General features: G+C 46.1%; 5 protein-coding genes across 5 annotated transcripts; 3 read left to right on the top strand and 2 right to left on the bottom strand.

Moving 5' to 3' along the window:
* Nucleotides 1-359: 359 nt before the first annotated feature.
* I203_107889 (uncharacterized protein) lies at nucleotides 360-3,607 on the top strand (the record flags this gene model as incomplete). Its single annotated transcript, XM_019148071.1, has 6 exons — nucleotides 360-806; nucleotides 863-1,325; nucleotides 1,384-2,543; nucleotides 2,598-3,146; nucleotides 3,211-3,495; nucleotides 3,569-3,607. The coding sequence occupies 6 exons, from the start codon at nucleotides 360-362 to the stop codon at nucleotides 3,605-3,607; spliced, it is 2,943 nt and encodes a 980-aa protein (XP_019002304.1).
* Nucleotides 3,608-4,380: 773 nt separating this feature from the next.
* Nucleotides 4,381-5,283, bottom strand: I203_107888 (uncharacterized protein; the record flags this gene model as incomplete). The annotated part of the gene is made up of 1 exon (XM_019148070.1): nucleotides 4,381-5,283. The coding sequence occupies one exon, from the start codon at nucleotides 5,281-5,283 to the stop codon at nucleotides 4,381-4,383; it is 903 nt and encodes a 300-aa protein (XP_019002303.1).
* Nucleotides 5,284-5,967: 684 nt separating this feature from the next.
* I203_107887 (uncharacterized protein) lies at nucleotides 5,968-6,714 on the bottom strand (the record flags this gene model as incomplete). The annotated part of the gene is made up of 1 exon (XM_019148069.1): nucleotides 5,968-6,714. One exon carries the CDS (start codon nucleotides 6,712-6,714, stop codon nucleotides 5,968-5,970), a length of 747 nt encoding a protein of 248 aa, XP_019002302.1.
* Nucleotides 6,715-10,884: 4,170 nt separating this feature from the next.
* I203_107886 (uncharacterized protein) lies at nucleotides 10,885-14,982 on the top strand (the record flags this gene model as incomplete). The annotated part of the gene is made up of 7 exons (XM_065518275.1): nucleotides 10,885-11,765; nucleotides 11,845-11,973; nucleotides 12,027-12,105; nucleotides 12,163-13,332; nucleotides 13,398-13,771; nucleotides 13,828-14,497; nucleotides 14,590-14,982. 7 exons carry the CDS (start codon nucleotides 10,885-10,887, stop codon nucleotides 14,980-14,982), a joined length of 3,696 nt encoding a protein of 1,231 aa, XP_065372640.1.
* A 758-nt stretch (nucleotides 14,983-15,740) lies between these two features.
* On the top strand, nucleotides 15,741-18,122 carry I203_107885 (uncharacterized protein; the record flags this gene model as incomplete). Its single annotated transcript, XM_019151780.1, has 5 exons — nucleotides 15,741-15,825; nucleotides 15,926-16,293; nucleotides 16,526-17,590; nucleotides 17,691-17,839; nucleotides 17,954-18,122. 5 exons carry the CDS (start codon nucleotides 15,741-15,743, stop codon nucleotides 18,120-18,122), a joined length of 1,836 nt encoding a protein of 611 aa, XP_018998913.1.
* Nucleotides 18,123-18,582: the final 460 nt, after the last annotated feature.

Here is an 18,582-nt window from a genome sequence, read left to right as displayed (position 1 = left end):
AAGCTTACAAGGAGTGATGTGGTATGGAAAACGGATGAGCGGGCTCGATATGTTGAGATCTCCTGAATGGCATCTGCAACCAGCAGCAGCATCGACAACGTTAGTAACGAGGTGGACGAGTGAGAGTGAGAATCCAGCCAACGATCCGAATCACCGTCGGAAATACCCATTGTGGCATCCAGTCTCCCCCTTAAATGGGTTCATCAAACAAGGCACTCACTCGCACGGTGACCTCCACCTCGCCGGTTCAACTTTTTTGGGATTTTCTGAATTGTAGATGCTATGTGTTGCTTTTCCCAATTATCATCCCTACTTCTTTAGCTATCCGACCGAAGCTAGAGTCAAGATAACAGCTCAACATGGCAAGAGGTTCGCAGCCCTTCTCAGCGTCCACCTCGTCGGGTACCAAAAAATCGAAACCCATCAACGGCTCAAAAGCTAAAAGGAGACAGGACCCTTCCAACGCTTATACTTATATTCCTGCCCTGCCTAAACGACATCGTACTTCCGCAGCACAACTATCAGTATCTAAAGATGAATTGGAGCTCGCTGGGCCATCCAGAAGAGGTAATGATGATTCGGACGATGAGGATGAAGACATGCAGAGTCGAATCAAGAAGGTGGCAATGATGATTGCAGACGATGAGAATACAGGTGAAATCGAGAGTGATGAGTCCGATATTGACTCGGACGAAGCTTGGCAATCAGATGGCAGTGATGAAGAGAGATGGGGTGATGTGTTCAGAGAACTGGATAAAGGGAAGGGTAAGAAAGGGAAATCCAAGGCCAAGGAAGTAGTAAGAAAGGTTGGTCCATCAACTTCCTCAACGAGAAGCGTAGCTCATTTGGTAACTCCATATAGCCTGCGAAGCCACTCACAGTCAATTTAGATGAGAGTGACGAAGAGTCTGTCTCAAAGAGCAAAGGTAAAGGGAAGAAGGCCGTCAAAGCACCATCATCTGTCGAAGACGATGAGGAGGATGAGGAGATTAGTGATGGAGACGGAGACGGAGACGGAGACGGAGAACTAGACGAGGATGATGATGATGAGGAAATGAGTGAAGGGAGCGAAGATAACGAGGAGGAAGAGGAAGAAGATGAAGACGAAGATTCAGAGGCTGAATTACCCTCTGATCTTTCGGAAGATGAAGAAGATCCGGAAAATCTCGATGGTCTTGATGCTTTTGTTAACTCGCTGGTCTCAGCGGATAAGAAGAGGAAAGCGAATGGAGAGGAGAAGCTCGAGGAAGTCAAGAAACGACGAGTTCTACCTGTAGTATCGGGACCAGGCTTGAAGGACAACGGTGATCTTGCTCTGAAAAACAGTGAGTACAATCTTACTATTCGATGATGAAACCAAAGCTGACGACTTGTTCTCCTCAGACCAGAAACTCGACTTGTCATCCCTCATCTCGTCACATCCCTCACTATCTGGTGCTTCCGCTCTCCTCCCAACCAAGTCGGACAACAAGAAGTCAACATCCATCCTCAAGCAAGGTCTGGTTTCTGCGCCTTTGCCGACAGTCGTGCAAGAACGTTTAGATCGAGAAGCTGCGTACGAGAAGACCCGAGAGGAAGGACAGAAATGGGCCGGTGTGATGAAACGAGTCAAAGAAGCTGAACACCTGTCGTTCCCATTACAACCTGAACAACGTGGTGGAGTTAAAGGTACCAATGAAATATTGTCAGGATTCAAACCTTCGAATAAGTTGGAATCTGCCGTTACCGCTTTATTGAATAAAGCCAACTTGACGGAAGATAGCCTAACTAAGAGGGAGGATCTGGCATTAGAAGCTCAAGAGATGACTTTGGAAGAAATCAAAGAGAGAAGAGACGCATTGAGGTATCAGCGTGAATTGATGTTTAGAGCAGAAGCCAAGGCGAAGAGAGTAGCCAAAATTAAATCGAAGACATTCCGAAAATTGGCTAGGAAGAGAGCTGCTAAAGAAAATCCCGGAATGGATCTTGAAGATCTGGAGAGGTTGGATCCCGAGGCCGCAGCCGAAGAACGAGAGAAATTGGAAAGAGATCGAGCAAGGGAACGAGCCACCCTGAGGCATGGTGCCAAGACTGGTCGATGGGCTAGGGATATTGGTGGAGATAACGCGGAACTCGAGGATAGGAGAAGAGCGAAAGAGGAGATGCTGAATATGAAGGAGAAATTGCAAAGAAAGATAATGGGTATAGATGAAGGCTCAGATTCCTCCTCTGACGAAGATGAAGAGTCGGAAGAAGATGAGGAGATGATCAAATCCCGAGCATTTGACCAACTGGCTGCGCTGGATGCCAAGAACGTTGCTGATCAGGAAGCTAGGGGTAAAGCAGGAAAAGGATTGATGCAAATGGCTTTCATGAAAAAGGCTGAAGAAAGGGAAATGAAGAAAGTTGCAGAAACAGAAGCTGAACTGAGAAGAGATATCGAAATGTTTGGTGAGGAGCGAGGAACCGAGGATGAGGATGATGAAGAGGAAGAAGATGAGAGACCCAGCATGCTGAGAGTGGGTGGTAATGAGGGAAGGATGGTTTTCTCTGGGCCACAACGAGTGAGTGAAATACAACCATGATCTTGCAAAATGTGACTGATGATCGAATATTAGACGTCAACGGTACAGGATGATGAGACTCCTCAGCCAGCTCAAAGCAAACGACCATCAGTATTCTCCAAGCCTCGTGAACCTACTCCTCCGATCGAAGAATCTCTTCCAGATCATAACCCATGGTTGAGTTCGACATCTTCAGGCGGACCGTCACGAAAGCGCAATGCCTTAGTCGGGTCGGCCAATGCTAAAGCAGAAGACAAGACCACCAGATCATTGAAGAAGGCTGTCAAAGGTAAAGAGGCCGAATTAGATGACGAGAAGGTTGAGATTTCGCTGGAAGCAAATACAGCCTCAACTTCATCATCGAACAAAAAAGGAAAGAACAAGAAAGCTACTCAACCCACAAATGGCGATGTCAGTGATAGTGAGGACGAGAATGAAGAATTGCTGCCCATCTCAGGGAAAGGTATCAAAGCTTTCCAACAACGTGATTTGGTTGCACAGGCCTTTGCGGGTGATAATGTTGTAGAAGAGTTTGCTAGGGAGAAGGAGAAGCAGGTGGAGATGGATGCGCCGAAGGTTGAAGATACCTCGTTACCTGGATGGGTGAGTCATTGTATAATACCCCTCCTCAGGGGGAAGTTACGGGACTGATTTCTATTGTTGATAGGGTGCATGGGGTGGTAAAGGAGCTAAGAAGAAGAAACATGTCAATCCTAAATTCCTCGTCAAGACAGCCGGTATCGAACCCACTCAACGAAAAGACTTCAGCAGATCGAATGTCATCATCACCGAAAAGAAAGACAAGAAAGCCTCGCAGTTCTTGTTGCAAGATTTGCCTTACCCGTACACTTCCAAAGAACAGTATGAGAGAAGCTTTAATAACCCCGTTGGGAGCGAATGGAACTCTAGGAGTGCATTCCAGAAAGGTACTTTACCCAGAGTCGTCAAAAAAGTGAGTAGCACTGTTTTCGCCCTCCTTTGCGGAGATGATCGGATGTTTGACTAATCTTGATGTATTATATTAGCCTGGCGCCATTATCGAACCTGTTCGAAGGATGTTTTAGTGTACTTGTGGTCTTGGTTAGCGATGCATGCGTACAGTTAGATATCATGTCATCCTCACCATCATGCATAACGGTAGTACCTTACTCAACGATCCACTGCTTATAGCAACAGTACTAAAGTCAATTGGGGTAGCAACTCCCAGTCATGTCATCGACTACCAAGTGTCGCTGTGGGATGTTTGACAATCAACCCAATGTATCTCCCAGGCTAGCCATGCTTTCCTGCACGGTGAAAGGGTAATATATCTCCGCGCTATCTGACAGAATTTTATAGGACAGATCCATTTCACCTTTATCCTCGCTCACACTATCACTCTCATCTTGATAATTATCTTCAGTTTGAGGAATCACCGAATCGGGTTTATACAGATAAACTGAACTTTTGATTTGAAATTTACCATTATTATCGTAGATGATTCGATTGCAAAAGGAAGGATCTCCGTCAATGATTGATTGACGTGATCATATCACTTGATATAGCATCATCAGTGCTTCACAGCTCGTCCACAGGAAGAAGTGGCACATTCTGGGCTATTGGCTTTGGTGGTGCACCCGATGCATTTTGCAGTCGGGTTGACATCATGCAAGCCCTCTCAAAGGAACAGGGATCAAAGGATCAACAAAGTTGTCAGCATACCTCTTGTTCTACCATATTCGTACTCAAGTGTTGGACTGCACGATCATGTAACATCGTCATCAGATCTACGAAAGGCATTTATCAACAGAATGTGCAAAATCTTTCTCCGTCTCGTTATTCGCAGAGCAATAAGAAGCTATGCTTGATGAGTATGTTCACAACATGCGTGTGCGTCAAAAGGGTAAACGATCTTTTTGTAATTCGCAAACCATCTCTTTGAGACCTCCATCTCGTTCGGATCTTCCTCTCTGACACTGTCACTCTCGTCATCATAATGCTCTTGACCCTCTGGGTCCAAATCAGGTCGATAGAGATGAACTGATCTCTCGATAAGAGATCTTCCGTAATCCGGATCGAATATCCTGTAATTTCCTATCGCAGGTTCTTGTGATAAGATCTCATTTATCACTTCACTATTTACAGGGTCCTCGTCCCATAGGTTCGCATCGGAGTTGCATTTGTATTTACCACTTCTGAGTGTTGTCGCGCAGTCAATAACTTCTTCATCCTCCGGATCAAAGTGCATATGGCCTAGACAGTTGGTTTTCTCACATCTGTGATCATGCTGAAGTTTCGATGCTACCTTATGATAGACTAAGAAATGAGCGTATCGAAGGTTTTGGTCTCGGTCCTTTTGCTTGTACGATTGTAGCGATTCTTTCATATTCGGATGGTTATGATTATCAGCCATAGCAATCATTTCATCGAGCAGAAACCCCTTAATCGATCCTTCAAGGTACCTTTCCTCGTCTGAGAGGCCAGGCCTTGTATATATTGGGATTGTGAATCCATAAAACATCATCTCTGGTTGATACGTGGTACTTTGGGTAGTCGCACCTTCACCAATCCGCAGGTGTGATCGAGTCCCGGGAAATTTGTGGAAACCAGCTTCCATACGATCCTCGTAGAGTGTCGATGACTTGGCAATCCGAGTGATGTACTGCAGAAAGCGTGGGACGCTGACTCCTCGGGGTTTAGACCACCTGGTGTTATAACCCGTGATGACGGAGCTGGGTGCGGAGGCCGAGGACAGATCCATCTTGTCAAGTACACCTTAGGCTATCTCTTGCAAGGTAGGAGGATAGTTTGGAAATAGACGTGGTGAGGTTGTAAATACCCGAGTGGCAAAAATGCTTTACTGTGTATGAAAAGCTGGGGAAGATGAGCTGAACAGAGAACGACTTACGGAGCGCTGGTCATATATTCATGCATAGTCAGTACATACAGGCGCCCCCTTTCAATACTGGACCTCCTTTGCAACTGAGAATTTGACTTCTTCGTCTGCTTGCTTTGTGCCAGAGTGAAGAAAGGACGACCAGTACGTCCATCCATCCTTCCGATGACAATCGAAACACACTTGTCGTCCTGAGACGCCTTCCACTGAAGAGGCTCAAGGACAAACATCAGCTTATGAGATTGCTGAGGCCAAATATACAATTTGCAACACCAACACCCCAAGAGCCTCCCAAAATGGCTATTCTGGCGAATCAGGCCACGAAACCGAAATGTGCTTGAGCAGATGTCGATAACTCCAAGTACGCAGTCTATGTTATGGGTAAAGCAGCGGCGCCAATTGATGAGGAAGCTCTTTCTCACTAGAACCTTCCATGATGTGCAAGTTGAATCGTTGATAGATAATAGAATCAATTGCACAATCCGGCAAATTTATAGGGTAGCAAATCCCTGATCTATATCAAACTCATCTAGCAATACAATAGCCCTTTCATCGACCCACTCTCCATCTTTCAATCCTCGCGTTCTCCGCTTGCGTAGCTAGTTCCGGGCAAGTACTTTGCGCATCTTCCTCTGTCGAGAGGGGATGGTCAGACCTGTACCTATGCTCCTTGAACCTCGGAACACCCGTCAGATCAGGCCTATAAAAGAAGATGGACCTTATTGTAGGCGTTCTACCTGTTCTATCTCTGCGATAATCGTCTTGTTCAATCCTAAAGAGCTCAGTAATCTCGTCGCTAGTCAAGACATAATCACCAGGTATGAACTCTCCTTCATTACACTTGTATCGTAATATGGTAGGATCCCTCATTGCCCTCGTGAATATTTCGGTATGTTCATCATCGTACAGAGTGTTGTTATCTGTATGGACATGCCATCCGATGCAATCTACTACCTCACACCCATCTTGAGCATAATCCGAGGTATTCCTACGATGTTTTACCGCTCCACAGTTTGAATCAAAAACTAAGAACTTTCTGTACCGTTCATCGTCCCTGGTTGGGTCCTCGCCCGTGAGTGGCACGACGAGACCCGTAATGATATATCCTTTGAGATAACTCCCATCATCATCTTCCCGCTCACGTTCATGTGACGCTAGAAATGTATTGATTGCCTCGACTGTGTCGTGAGGATTGTAGGTTTCCACATGGGATATCTTGGTGATGTATCTGGTACCGGCTCGTGATAGTAATTTGGATTCACTCCAATCCCATTCAGACAGACCGACGTCGCTCATCTTGTAGTAGCTCGAATGAAGGTTCAATGAATGAATGAATGAATGAACCATGAAAAAGATGGCAAATCCCTACTGGTATTGAGCTCTGATGTGATACTGCGCGATACTGTACTGGAGAAGATGACTACAACGCACCACTTCGATTGAAAGAAAATGATCCTTTTAGACCAAACATCCTCCGTTGTCAGATGCAGCATTTCATCTAGCCATCTTTGAGGTGAGGTAGATGTGATCACCTTTGTTGTTGAGTTGCCCCATTGACTTGTTGTGGTTCAGTCTGTTTGTATCAGACTTTGTGGCCTTCTTACAAACATGCATTCTCGCAATTCCCTGTGTTATACTTGGCTGTACATAATCGAGTACGTGCATACCAATGCGTACACGGTACTGTGGCATTGAATTACTTGCATGTTGAATACAATGCACTTGGTCTAAAAGCCGTTTCTACCTGAAGGCACTGTCAGTGCGACGCCTCGCTGCCAGCCTTTCTCCAACAAGTGCGGCTCTCAGTATAAAGACAGGCAAGCTGTGAAGCAACGTCATGTACATGACCATTTGCTGAATGGAAAAGCATCTTCTTGCACCACAAGGAACAAGTACTTCCACGAGGATAAGTCAACTGTTGGAAACGAAAGATTCGAAGTTGCATGAATGCTTCAGGTCTAAAAGGACTGGTAAAGAAACGGAGTTGTCCAAGGGATGGGTAGGACTTCATGTTGTTAGACCTTGGTTTAGTACTGTCGAGCCATACTCGACTCACTGGACGGAATATAAACTGCCAGAAGAGAACGTTGGTACGTTTGCTGGTAGTACCTTGGCGGACGGTTCTGGTACGATTGTCACTGCCACAGATACGGATAGGGGGGGGGGGGGGATCACAAACGAGGAGATCAGTACAGTGTACACAACCGGTATTGAAGAGAAACAATAGGCTTTGTTAGGATAATCGTTCCATATTATTCGTTATCAATCCGTAGAGTAGTGAAAATCGCAACGTAGGATACAGTAAATATCTTGCACATTGCTACAAATCCCATCGTGATCGCCACCAAGCTATGTCTTGACCTCTAAGATATACGACGTCCTCATTGATTTTCCTCCCTGTCAGCTGACCTTCCAACCACCATGTCCCACCCGGCATCGTCCCAGTTGTCCCACTATCCAGTCGGAATTCAACTGACATCAGCGGCGCTGGACATCAAGTGCCACAAAGCCATGACGAATGGGAATTTCAGTGAGCGAAGGTAGCCGTGCCGAATAACAAGTTTCCGCATCTGGAAATTTTGATCGATTTTTTTTATTTTCCGTGGGATTTTTTTATGCATGGGGAGAGGGTGGGGGGTGACAAAAAGGACGATCACCTGTACATTCAAAATACACCGATATCGGATGTCCACTTATACAGTAGATAGACAATGAATACAGCTCACATGCGAGTAGAGCTCCACACTGAATGAGTAGGTGCATAAAGAGTACGAGTAGTAATACGAGCACGATGTTATTCGGCTTCTCCTTGCATCTATCTGCCAATAATCGTAAGAGATCCTTTTACACCTGGTGTACAAAGGTTGATGGAGTTGCCGCACACGAGGTACGATCTTGCGGATCAAAATTGATCCTTAACGAGAGGGATGAACAAGTTTTCGTAATGACAAGTCGAAGAACATTAGGATCGATTTCTAATCGCCTGTAATGATTCTTGCTCGTTTCAGAACAGGAAGAAAAGGGTCTTCTTTCTACTGAACGATCTAGACCCTGAATATTCTCTGAACCTTGTTATGTGGACACTTCATCGTCCATATATCTAACCTATCTCAGTGCATCAGGAATGCTCCTAACAAGGGAGTGATTGGTGACAACGCATGCATGAGCATGATCCATGAAGCTCCTGTCCAGGTTACATCAACAACTTCGAACAAAGTGACAGCCATAGGAGTCGTAACGTGCTGCAGTCTTCATTTGAGCCTAATCAACAAGTTGTTCGTATCAGTCCAGTCCCTTAAAAATTAGCCCCAATCATCCCTAACCATTCCACCATTCGGCCTGCTCTTTCTGCAAATGGCTCATATGGGTATCTAGCTTGATTGCTACGATATCATACCACATACTATTGTTCATCGCCATCATCTCTTCGAAAGTCAACATCAATAGCATAGTCAAGAGGTAGAGGAGCCTGGGAAAAATCCAGACTCAAGAATAGAAAAACTCCCCGATTAAGCTTCATTACGATTAATTTGGTACACTCTGTCCTCTGGAACGTCACCTAAAACACTCTGGATTCATTACAACCACAACCAGCATATCTCTATCTCTACATCTAGCGACAATACTCGTATTCTAACCAGCGCGTCATCCACCATCTCTTGATTAATATCATCAACAAACAGTCGCATTAGATTCAAGAGTGAGAGTGTGTCAATCAGAAAACAGAATCCACTTATCGGAGGATTCGGAGCTTGACGTACTTGGAGTCAGATTGGATCCAGTGAAAACCGACCTACACTTTTGTTACTACCTACCGTATCGACATACGATAGACCATCAACATCGGTACAGCCATCGTATCCATAGTCGCAGGATTTTTTGTATGGTTAGAAGAGTAGACGATACAGCAATAAGATAGAGAGATAACATCCTCCAATCAATCATCATTCGGCCGTAGAGCGGTTCCTTGTTGATCCCAAATCACGACGCATCTCATCTCATCTTCACAGACTCCTTCATCTCATGTTGCGATCTTAGTGGTCTGTGCGGGTCAAGCATCATCATCATCATCAGCGGGAACCTGACTTGGGATTGATCGGCGGACAGGTCTATCAGGTGGTACCTCGTTTTGGGCCTTCAGTTCACACTTGTCTACTATCGTTATCGACCCATCATTTTCATAGATAACGTTTGACACACCATCCCACATATTTGGATCATTTCGAATACCGCCATTTGAATTCGGAATTGGCAAGAACACCATCCAACGACATCCAACGAACCGAGACACCTTCCTGACCCACCATCCTTTGAACCGGACTTGAACACCGTCCGTGCTTCATCACAGACCATCATATCTCATCGCATATAGATCATATCATATCATATCACATCCCATCTATCGACCTCAGCAGTCACATACCTGTCAGTGATCTGATCATTCGAAACATCGCGTTTGTGTGTATACCGGTCACACGAAGGATACACACAACACACAAACATAAACAATCCCAATCAGCGATTAGATCAGTTAAGATATCTTACAAGTGAAAGTGTGCCCTGAAGTGATCCGGATTTCAAGTCTATAAAGTCGGTGCGGTCAGTTCAGAGCGTGTGCAACCTCTTAGACCTAGACAAGACGACCAAGTCAAGTGGGTCATCAAATCATCCTTTAGAAGCTTTGGAGGGATTGGAGCGGAAAGATTTGGTGAATAAAATAAATCCACTTGGTCAATGAATGGAGATACGCACAGTCAGTCGATACTCTGCAATAACATTTATAACACCTTACCGCATAGACCGCCTTCATCCCAGCATCAACAATATCAAAATCAACAAACATCTTTCAACTACTTGACTCCACTCGTCAAGATACAACACCAAGACATCAAAAAACACAGTGTGTTCATCCACATAGATAGATCAGCGTCTCTCCCATTCCTTCATCTACCTTGGAAACGCCCCTTTCCCATTTCACACAGTACGATTCTAGGTGAAGACTCTTCAAAGAACGCACTTCAACGCGACCTTGGAACATCGATAAAATCCGAAAGGACACGTCCTCACCCTTCATCCTTTTATCAATTCTATCTTCTACTCATACCGACTTAGAGATCAGTGGAAATATAGTTGAGGAGGTAGGGCTTGAAGATTATTGGTGTAGGAGTCAAAAGAAAAAAAAAACAAGTGAATGGATATAGTCTACCTATGTGAGTTGTAGTGATAGTAGTACGCTTCACGTGTCTTCACTCTCCATTCTTGATCGTGCATTTTGACTCTCTTATTGCGCCCATATGCAATTGATCATGATCTCGTATTACTTTCTCTCTCTATAACATTCCCTCAATCTGACGAGTTTTCTCTCGTTTGTCATCGCCATCACGCGCCATTGACGTTCATCAGAGATCAGAGATCACCAGCTGACTTTGAATGGCATAGATCGACTATCCCTTCACTACCATCATCATGGCTTTACCTCATCCCCCTCCTCCCAACCTACATCCTGGACAAAATCCTCAGCAGATCCCTTTCGGCCACATGCAAGGTGGTCAAGGTGGGCAGCCTATGCAAGGTCAGCCTACACACGCTCAGCAGATGCAGATGCAGATGGCCGCTGCTGCTGCAGGTCAACAACCTGCAGGTCAACCTTTTCCTAATGGTCCTCCTAATCCTCATCAATATAGCGTACGACCACCTCAAGCCAACATGAATGCAGCTGCCATGTCTTCTCAGCAAGCTGCAGCCCAACAGCAACAACAACAGCAGCAGATGCAGCAGCAACAACAACAGCAGAGGCAACAACTCGCTCAGCAAGCTGCAGCCGTACAAGCTCAACAGCAACAACAGCAGAATCAACAGCCCAGGGCTGTAGTCCCCCCTTCTCCCCACCATCCCTCGCCTTCTCCTCATCTCGCCCATCAAGGATTTCCTGGAGGTATCCATCCTCAACATTATCCGCATCCTCAACCACAACAGGGTATGCAACCTGGACAATCACCCGTTTCAGGTCAGATGAGGCAACCTCCTCCTCCTCCAGCTCATCCTCATCCTCAGGCTGTACGTCCACCACCTCAACAACCCGGTTTGAACCCTCAACAACAGCATCCGGGGTATCAACAGCATCCGGGACTACAACCTCAGCCAGGAGGTCAACCTCAACAACCACCTCAACATCTCGCTCAGCAATCAGGTCAAGCTCAGCCTGGGTTGGACGGCTTAGCAGCAGGTCAGCATATGCAGCCGCCTCAGCATGCTGGGATGGAACGTCAGGATGCGTATGCGATGTCGAGAGCGGGTAGCTCGGTTCAGAGTCAGATGGGACAACGATCATGGGATAGCGAGAGCATGTAAGCGCAGGTCTTTCTTTCGTCTTGATACCCTTCTGAATCAGAAGATGACTGACATCAACGTTCTGCTCTGAATCAGGCTCAAGCTGTATATCCATGATTATTTGATCAAACATAACTTCCCAGCGGCTGCTGCTCAGTTTAACGCGGAAGCTGGATTGGCTGAGCAGGGTGTACCGATCAATGTTCGAGAGGGAGTATTGCACGAGTGAGTATCAACGATGTCAATTGAGGTATATTGCTCATCTTGTCGTCTTGTAGGTGGTGGTGCGTGTTTTGGGATGTTTTCAGCGGAGGGAAGGGAGCACAGGGAGCTATGAATCCAGCGATATACAACGAGGTGAGTGTGAATTCGGCTCACCGACTGAGTCATCGATTCTGACCAGTATTTCATTAGTCAATGACCCGATTACGGAATATTCGGAATCAACAGCTTGGTATAGGACCCAGCGGATACATGCAACAACAGCAGCAGCAGCAGCAGCAGCCTCAGCAGCCTCAACCTGGCCCTTACCCTGCCGGACCTCAACAAGGTCAACCGATATCGTCCCAACAGATCCTTAATATGCGACAACAAGCTCAGGCGGCCGCTCAAGCCAATGGTATGACTCAGCAACAAGCTGCTCAGATGGTCCAACAGCAGATACAACAGCAGCAACAGCAACAGCAACAGCAGGCTCAGCAAGCCGCACAGCAACATGCGATGATGCAACAACAAGCTGCTCAACGATTCGCTCAACCTGGACCGTCCGCTGCTTCTCCTGCTCACAGACCCCCTCAAGCTGGGCATCCCACATATCAAGGTCAACAGCCTCAACCTCAGGCGCAACAGCAACAGCAACAACCAGGCCAACCGCATCATATGGGTGGACTACAACCTCCTACAGCACCTCCTGGGCCATCACATTCACCTGTCGCTCCCTCCCATCACATGATGCAGCAACCTCATCCTGGTATTATGCCTTCCCCTCATCAGAAAAACATGCGTCCGCCTCCTCCGGGTATGAATGGTCAACAGCCTAATCCAATGATGCGAGCTCTCACGCCTCAACAGCAGCACGCGATGGCTCAGGCTCAAGCTCAACAAGGTCAAGGTCAAACTCAAGGTCAGATGCAACTTGGTCCGGGTGGTCAACCCCAACAAGGATTCGCTCATCCTCAAAATGGTGCTAGTCCAGTGAACGGCGGTCAACCACCACCACCTGGAGGACAGCAGCATATGACTGCCGCTCAACAACAACAGATGTTACAGACTCAAGCTCACGTGCAAGCTGCTCAACAGCGCGCGCAGCATAGTTTAGCTGAAGTCCAAGCTATACAAGCCCAGCAGCAACAACAACATCAACAGCACCAGCAGCAGATCTTGGCTCAGCAGCAAGCTCAGCGAGAGCAGCAGGCTCAGAGGGATCAAGTTTTCTTCAACCAGCAACAACAGATCCAAGCTACCGCTGCTCAGATGTGGGGACATCTGGGTATAGGTCCGATCAATACCCAAATCATGAGTCAGAGTGCTCATCAAGTTGGATTGGGAGGCAAGAACCCTCAGGAAATGGACGACAGTGAGAAGGTGAGTGAATCACACCAGTGATGTATCAGACGCACGTGCTGATCAGTTGGAACGCATTGCTTCAGCAACGCTTGATCAATCGATATCGAATGACGATAGCTGAGAATCAACGTCGAGCGATGATGGGTCTGAATGGACAGGCGATACAGCCTGGACAGATGGGTCAACAGGGTCAACCTGGACAGCCGGGTCCAGGACAACCACAGCAACAGGGACCGCCCCAGACTCCACAACAGCAACAGCAGCAACAGCAGCAACAGCAGCAACAGCAGCAACAGCAGCAACAGCAGTATCTTGCCCAACAGCAAATGATGCAAGCTCAGGCCCAGGCTCAGGCTCAGGCTCAAGCGCAGAGTCAAGGTCAGGTTGGACAAGGTCAGCCTCAACCGATGCAAGGGCAAGGACTTCATGCGAGAGTAGCGAGCGGTGCCATACAGAGGTGAGTCATAATTCTTGAGTGATACTCGAGTGAAAGCTGAATGGGTGTGTCATCAGACCCAACGGTATGCCTCAGTCATTTGATGGAGTAGCGATGCAAGAAACCGATTCGAGCGCTTCCAATTCTGGACCTCGAGGTGCCTCGCCACCTGATCGAAAGAGGATGCGACGTAATTCCGGATCTGCTGCACCTAGTCCGTTCCCTGGTAGTCAGAATGCTCAGACACCTGTCAACTACAATCAAGGTATGACTCCTCAAGCTTCAGCTAGTACACCTCAACAACAAGGATTTGGCGGTATGTCAGCTGGAAACGAGGCTCAATTGCAAGCTATGAGACAACAGCAGCAAGAAGCTAAAATGTCTTATGAGAAGAAGATGCATCAGGATCAAGCTCAAGCTATGCGTCAGTTGGCTAATGGAACAACATTACCACCTGGATTCCAACCTCATACACCTATCATGTCTGGCAATTCTATCGATGCTCCATCGCCTGCCCAACCACACCCTAATCAGCAGGTTCAAGCGTCGCCTCGAAATCCACCTCAAGCTCAGAATCAACAAATGAGCAGAGATAGGAATCAGAGTAAAGGTGTGGCTGGAACGATGTTACCCCCTCAAAGTCCTGCTATGCCCACTCAGAGGACTACTACGCCCAAACCTGGTACGGCGGGCCAAGGGCAGGTGAAGACGGCTCAGACGCCTAAATCTGCTAAGGAGGAGTTGTTGGTGAGTTATCGATTTTCTCTTTGACCGTGAAAATGATTCGATCTACTGGAGAGCATTGCTGATGTTTTCATGTCGGTGGGATCTGTTCACAGAGAGATGCAGTCGCCACACCAAAATCACAATCACTCAACCCATCGCCCAACAACGCCATCATAAATGTGACAGATACGAACGTACCTACTGGATCTACACATGGATTAACACCTTCGCCGCCATCCGCATCTACGACTAATACACCTGCTACCATGTCCCTGAACGGTTCAAGTACCAATACGAACACGTACAGCAGTAACAACAATAGTACTGGTGCGGGAGATCTAATGGATTTCAGTCTACTTGGCAACACCACTGGTACAGGGGTGCTGGGTGGATTGGAAGGAGGCGATTTCGATGCTTTGGCTGCGTTTGGAGAAAACTTTGATTTTGGAATGTATCTCGCTGGATTGGAGGAAGATGGAGATGGTGGGGAAGTGGGATTGGTCTAAGTCGAGGGTCTAGATATAAAGAGTCATTTCTTTCGGTTTTTTATTCTTATTTTTGTTCTATTTTGGTCTTTGTTTGTAGTCTGATCTTCGGTCTTATCATCGATATCAAATATCAATACATACATCTTTCGTTAATCATCAATCCATCATCATGTTCAATATCTATCATTCATTACTCTCATACTCACTCGTATTGTCTCATGTGTCTCTCTGTCTTTCTTTCTTCGTTGTCTTGTTTTGGATATCTTTCCTTATTTTGTGTGATGGTTTTTGGTTTTTTCTTGTGAAGGAGATATATCACATCATACTGATTGTCTTATCGTACATCTAATGATCCATATGGTTGTTCATAAGTATATATATACATATACAATACTACAATATCAACATGAATGAATGTTTGAATTAGGGCAGAAAGTGCCATGTTGAGATCAGTCGGACAGGTGGTATCAGGTATCAGGCATATGGTGTCAGGCACACTTTGCTCGATTGCAGTGCCTCGATCCGATTCGAAGGTGGGAGGCACGTGCGTGGTTACATTACGTACAGTATCATATGCCGATGAAGAATGTCTTTTTCTCGAGGGGGATTTTCTACTTCTCTCTTCTTTTCATACTCACCTACCTCACTTCCACAAGAAGATATCACTCAACGTGATGATCATATGACATATATATAGCTCACTCACACGACCGAGATTGCTCAGCACCCTCGAGTGAAATTTTACTTCACAGATATATAACACCAATCCGTGAACGATGGCAATCCAACCATTACAAGATGGTTCAGATAGATCCATAGATGCTAGATCGATAGTCACTCTTATAGTATTCTTCATCGTCAGTGAGTCATCATGAACCTCCTCCTTCATTCTTCACTGTAGATCTTCTCCCTAGATCTAGGTCCGTAGGATGATACTGATTCACCAAATCAATCATTATAGATGCCCTCGTGATTTACCCTATCCGAATCCCATTCCCCCTCTTATTCTCTAGGGGATGCGACAATCTGCAAAAACGCATATCATTCGAAATCCCTTGTGAGAGGGAGGAGCGCCCTCCATCCTCAACGGCATCTTCGACGCCAAGAAACAGTGTATCTGAAGGCGAAGGGAAACCAGCTCAACCACCATGTGCAAGACGATGTCAATGTAAAAGACTTTATTTCCCCTTGGATCTACGTACCGTACCGGTCATAGGTGTATTGTTACTTCTCGCATCGACATGTATACCCCCTGAAGTGGTTAGAAGAGGCATAGTAGGTAGTGGCGGTATCAAACCTTATGATGTAATGACGCTTTTCTTTTGTTTTGTAAGTGTAAATTCTCTCTTTCTTCTCTGACCCGTTCTCTCACCTTCCTTTTCTCTTGCCTGGTCTCTCCTTTGTTTTATCACCATCCTGTTCTATCACTCCTTTTTCTCTCTTCCCTTGCTTCTGCTCCTTTGGATCGCTTCTTTGCCCTCATCTTTTCCATTTCTTCTCCACTCCCTGTCCATCTCCTTCTGGAGTAATTTAATTGGCTAACCGCCATCTTCCCGCTCAGGCATACATCTCGATCTCCCTAGACTGCACAGGTCTCCTACGCTACCTCGCGTTCCTTATCGCATCCAAATCAACGGCCCACGGAGGCGGTACTACCCTCTACAATTCTTTCTATCTATTCTTCAGTATTATCGGTTTATTCTTCGGTAACGACCCATTGGTATTGAGCGGTACACCCTTTTTAGCTTATTTCACTCAACATTCATCAATTGATCCACCCACTGCTTTTCTATTCACCCACTTCCAAATATGCAACTTGGTCTCGGCTTTCCTGGTCTCTTCAAACATCACCAACCTCGTTCTCACCTCGGCATTTGGAATTTCGTTCCTGTCATACTCTGCCTGGTTGGCTTTGCCCACTGTCGCATCTGCGATTGTTTTATTTCCATTGTTACGATGGATCATATTCCGAAAGAAAGGTTTGATACCCCATACGATCTATCCACCCGAAATCAGCCCTCGATCTGCGCTTGTCGATCCGTTCGGGGCGATGTTCAACGCGACAATCTTCATCATTACTGTAGTAGTTTTGGTAGGACTCAGTGCGGGGCATTTGCTGGAGGGGATTGAGGGTGTTTGGACTGTTACGGTACCTGCTGCAGGGTTGGTGTTTATCAGGGACACGGTGAAGGATAGAATGAACGCGAAGGAAACGAAAAGTGCAAGAGCGATGGAGAAGACGACGCCAGAGCCTAATGAGAAGAATGCAGAAGCTTCGATTGCTCCCGTACAAGGAGCTAACACAGATACTTCAAGTCAACCTGCGAACAATAGTCAAACTGTCCAGACATCCCCACCTCAAGACAACAACCGAAAGTATAGAAACGTCACATCTTTCAAACCCTTATCGCCATTCACGGATAATTTCCCCAACACATCTCTAGTGATATCGAGATTACCTCTCACACTCTTACCGTTCACATTCTCGTTCTTCATTTTAGTCGAGGGGTTACAGCATACAGGTTGGATAAGGATCTTTGGTAATTGGTGGGGGGCATGGGAAGCAGTTGGTGGTGTGGCTGGAAGTGTATGGTTGATGGGTGTTTTAAGTGTTATCGGATGTAATGTGGGTTATCATTTCATCTTTTTACTCAACATCCTGTTGTCCTCTCACATGGTATGATGAGAGTACTGATCTCATCTGTTTGCTTATCTCTACTTTGCAGATTTTCGGTACGAACATTGGAGCTACGATCTTACTGGCTCGTGTGCTCCAATATTGGGGTACGACCTATCAAAACGTATCGAATCGATCATTGTACGGAGCGATATTCGCTTTGGCAGTAGGTAGTAATTTCGGTGCATATTCATTCGTGTGAGTGACATACCCGTTACTTTTCACCTATCTCGCATCGCTATTTCTCCTTTCAAGGTTCGCAATCTAGCCCAGCGGCAGAGATCGAGCTGATATCCCTTTATGATCACATAGCTTCTCGGCGTCCTTAGCTGGCTTGTTATGGCGGTCCATCCTCGCGCAAAAAGGTATATCAGTGACTTACAGACAGTTTATGAGGTGGAATACCATCCCTGTGGTAGTTACGATGATTGTAGGTTGTTTGGTCGTTGCTGGCGAAGTATGCGTGATGTACAAGACCTAGATTTAGGTGTATATAGGATTTTATACCAATTATATAGAATGTATTCGTAGATATAGATACAGGAGTGAACAAAGGATGATAATGAAGCTTAGACTGAAATGCATTTGACCTAGACCCATTGTCAAAACGATTTATACTGTACGATATCGCAGTACTCTCATCCTGAGACCACTTTCCTACTTTTGTCTTGCACGGCATTTCCAATACATACATCACAGAAGGTCGTGAAACGAAAGAGCTTGAGTGTGAATAACTGAAAAGATTTCTCGACATACGAATACGATTCGCTCCTCCAACCGAACCCAATTGATAAAGGATGACATGTCCATATGTAATTTGCTGATCGGTCATCCTTTCTTTTCTTCTATGACGAAATGAGAAGGCGTGATCTGGTGGCTGTGTAGAAATCTTTGGAAAGAAGAAGGTTCATCCCCATCCCCATCCCCCAATTTGACATATA

The sequence above is a fragment of the Kwoniella mangroviensis genome, chromosome 3, assembly GCF_000507465.2.
Source record: "Kwoniella mangroviensis CBS 8507 chromosome 3, whole genome shotgun sequence".
NCBI lineage: Eukaryota > Fungi > Basidiomycota > Tremellomycetes > Tremellales > Cryptococcaceae > Kwoniella > Kwoniella mangrovensis.
This window is presented reverse-complemented; position numbering and strand designations above follow the sequence as displayed.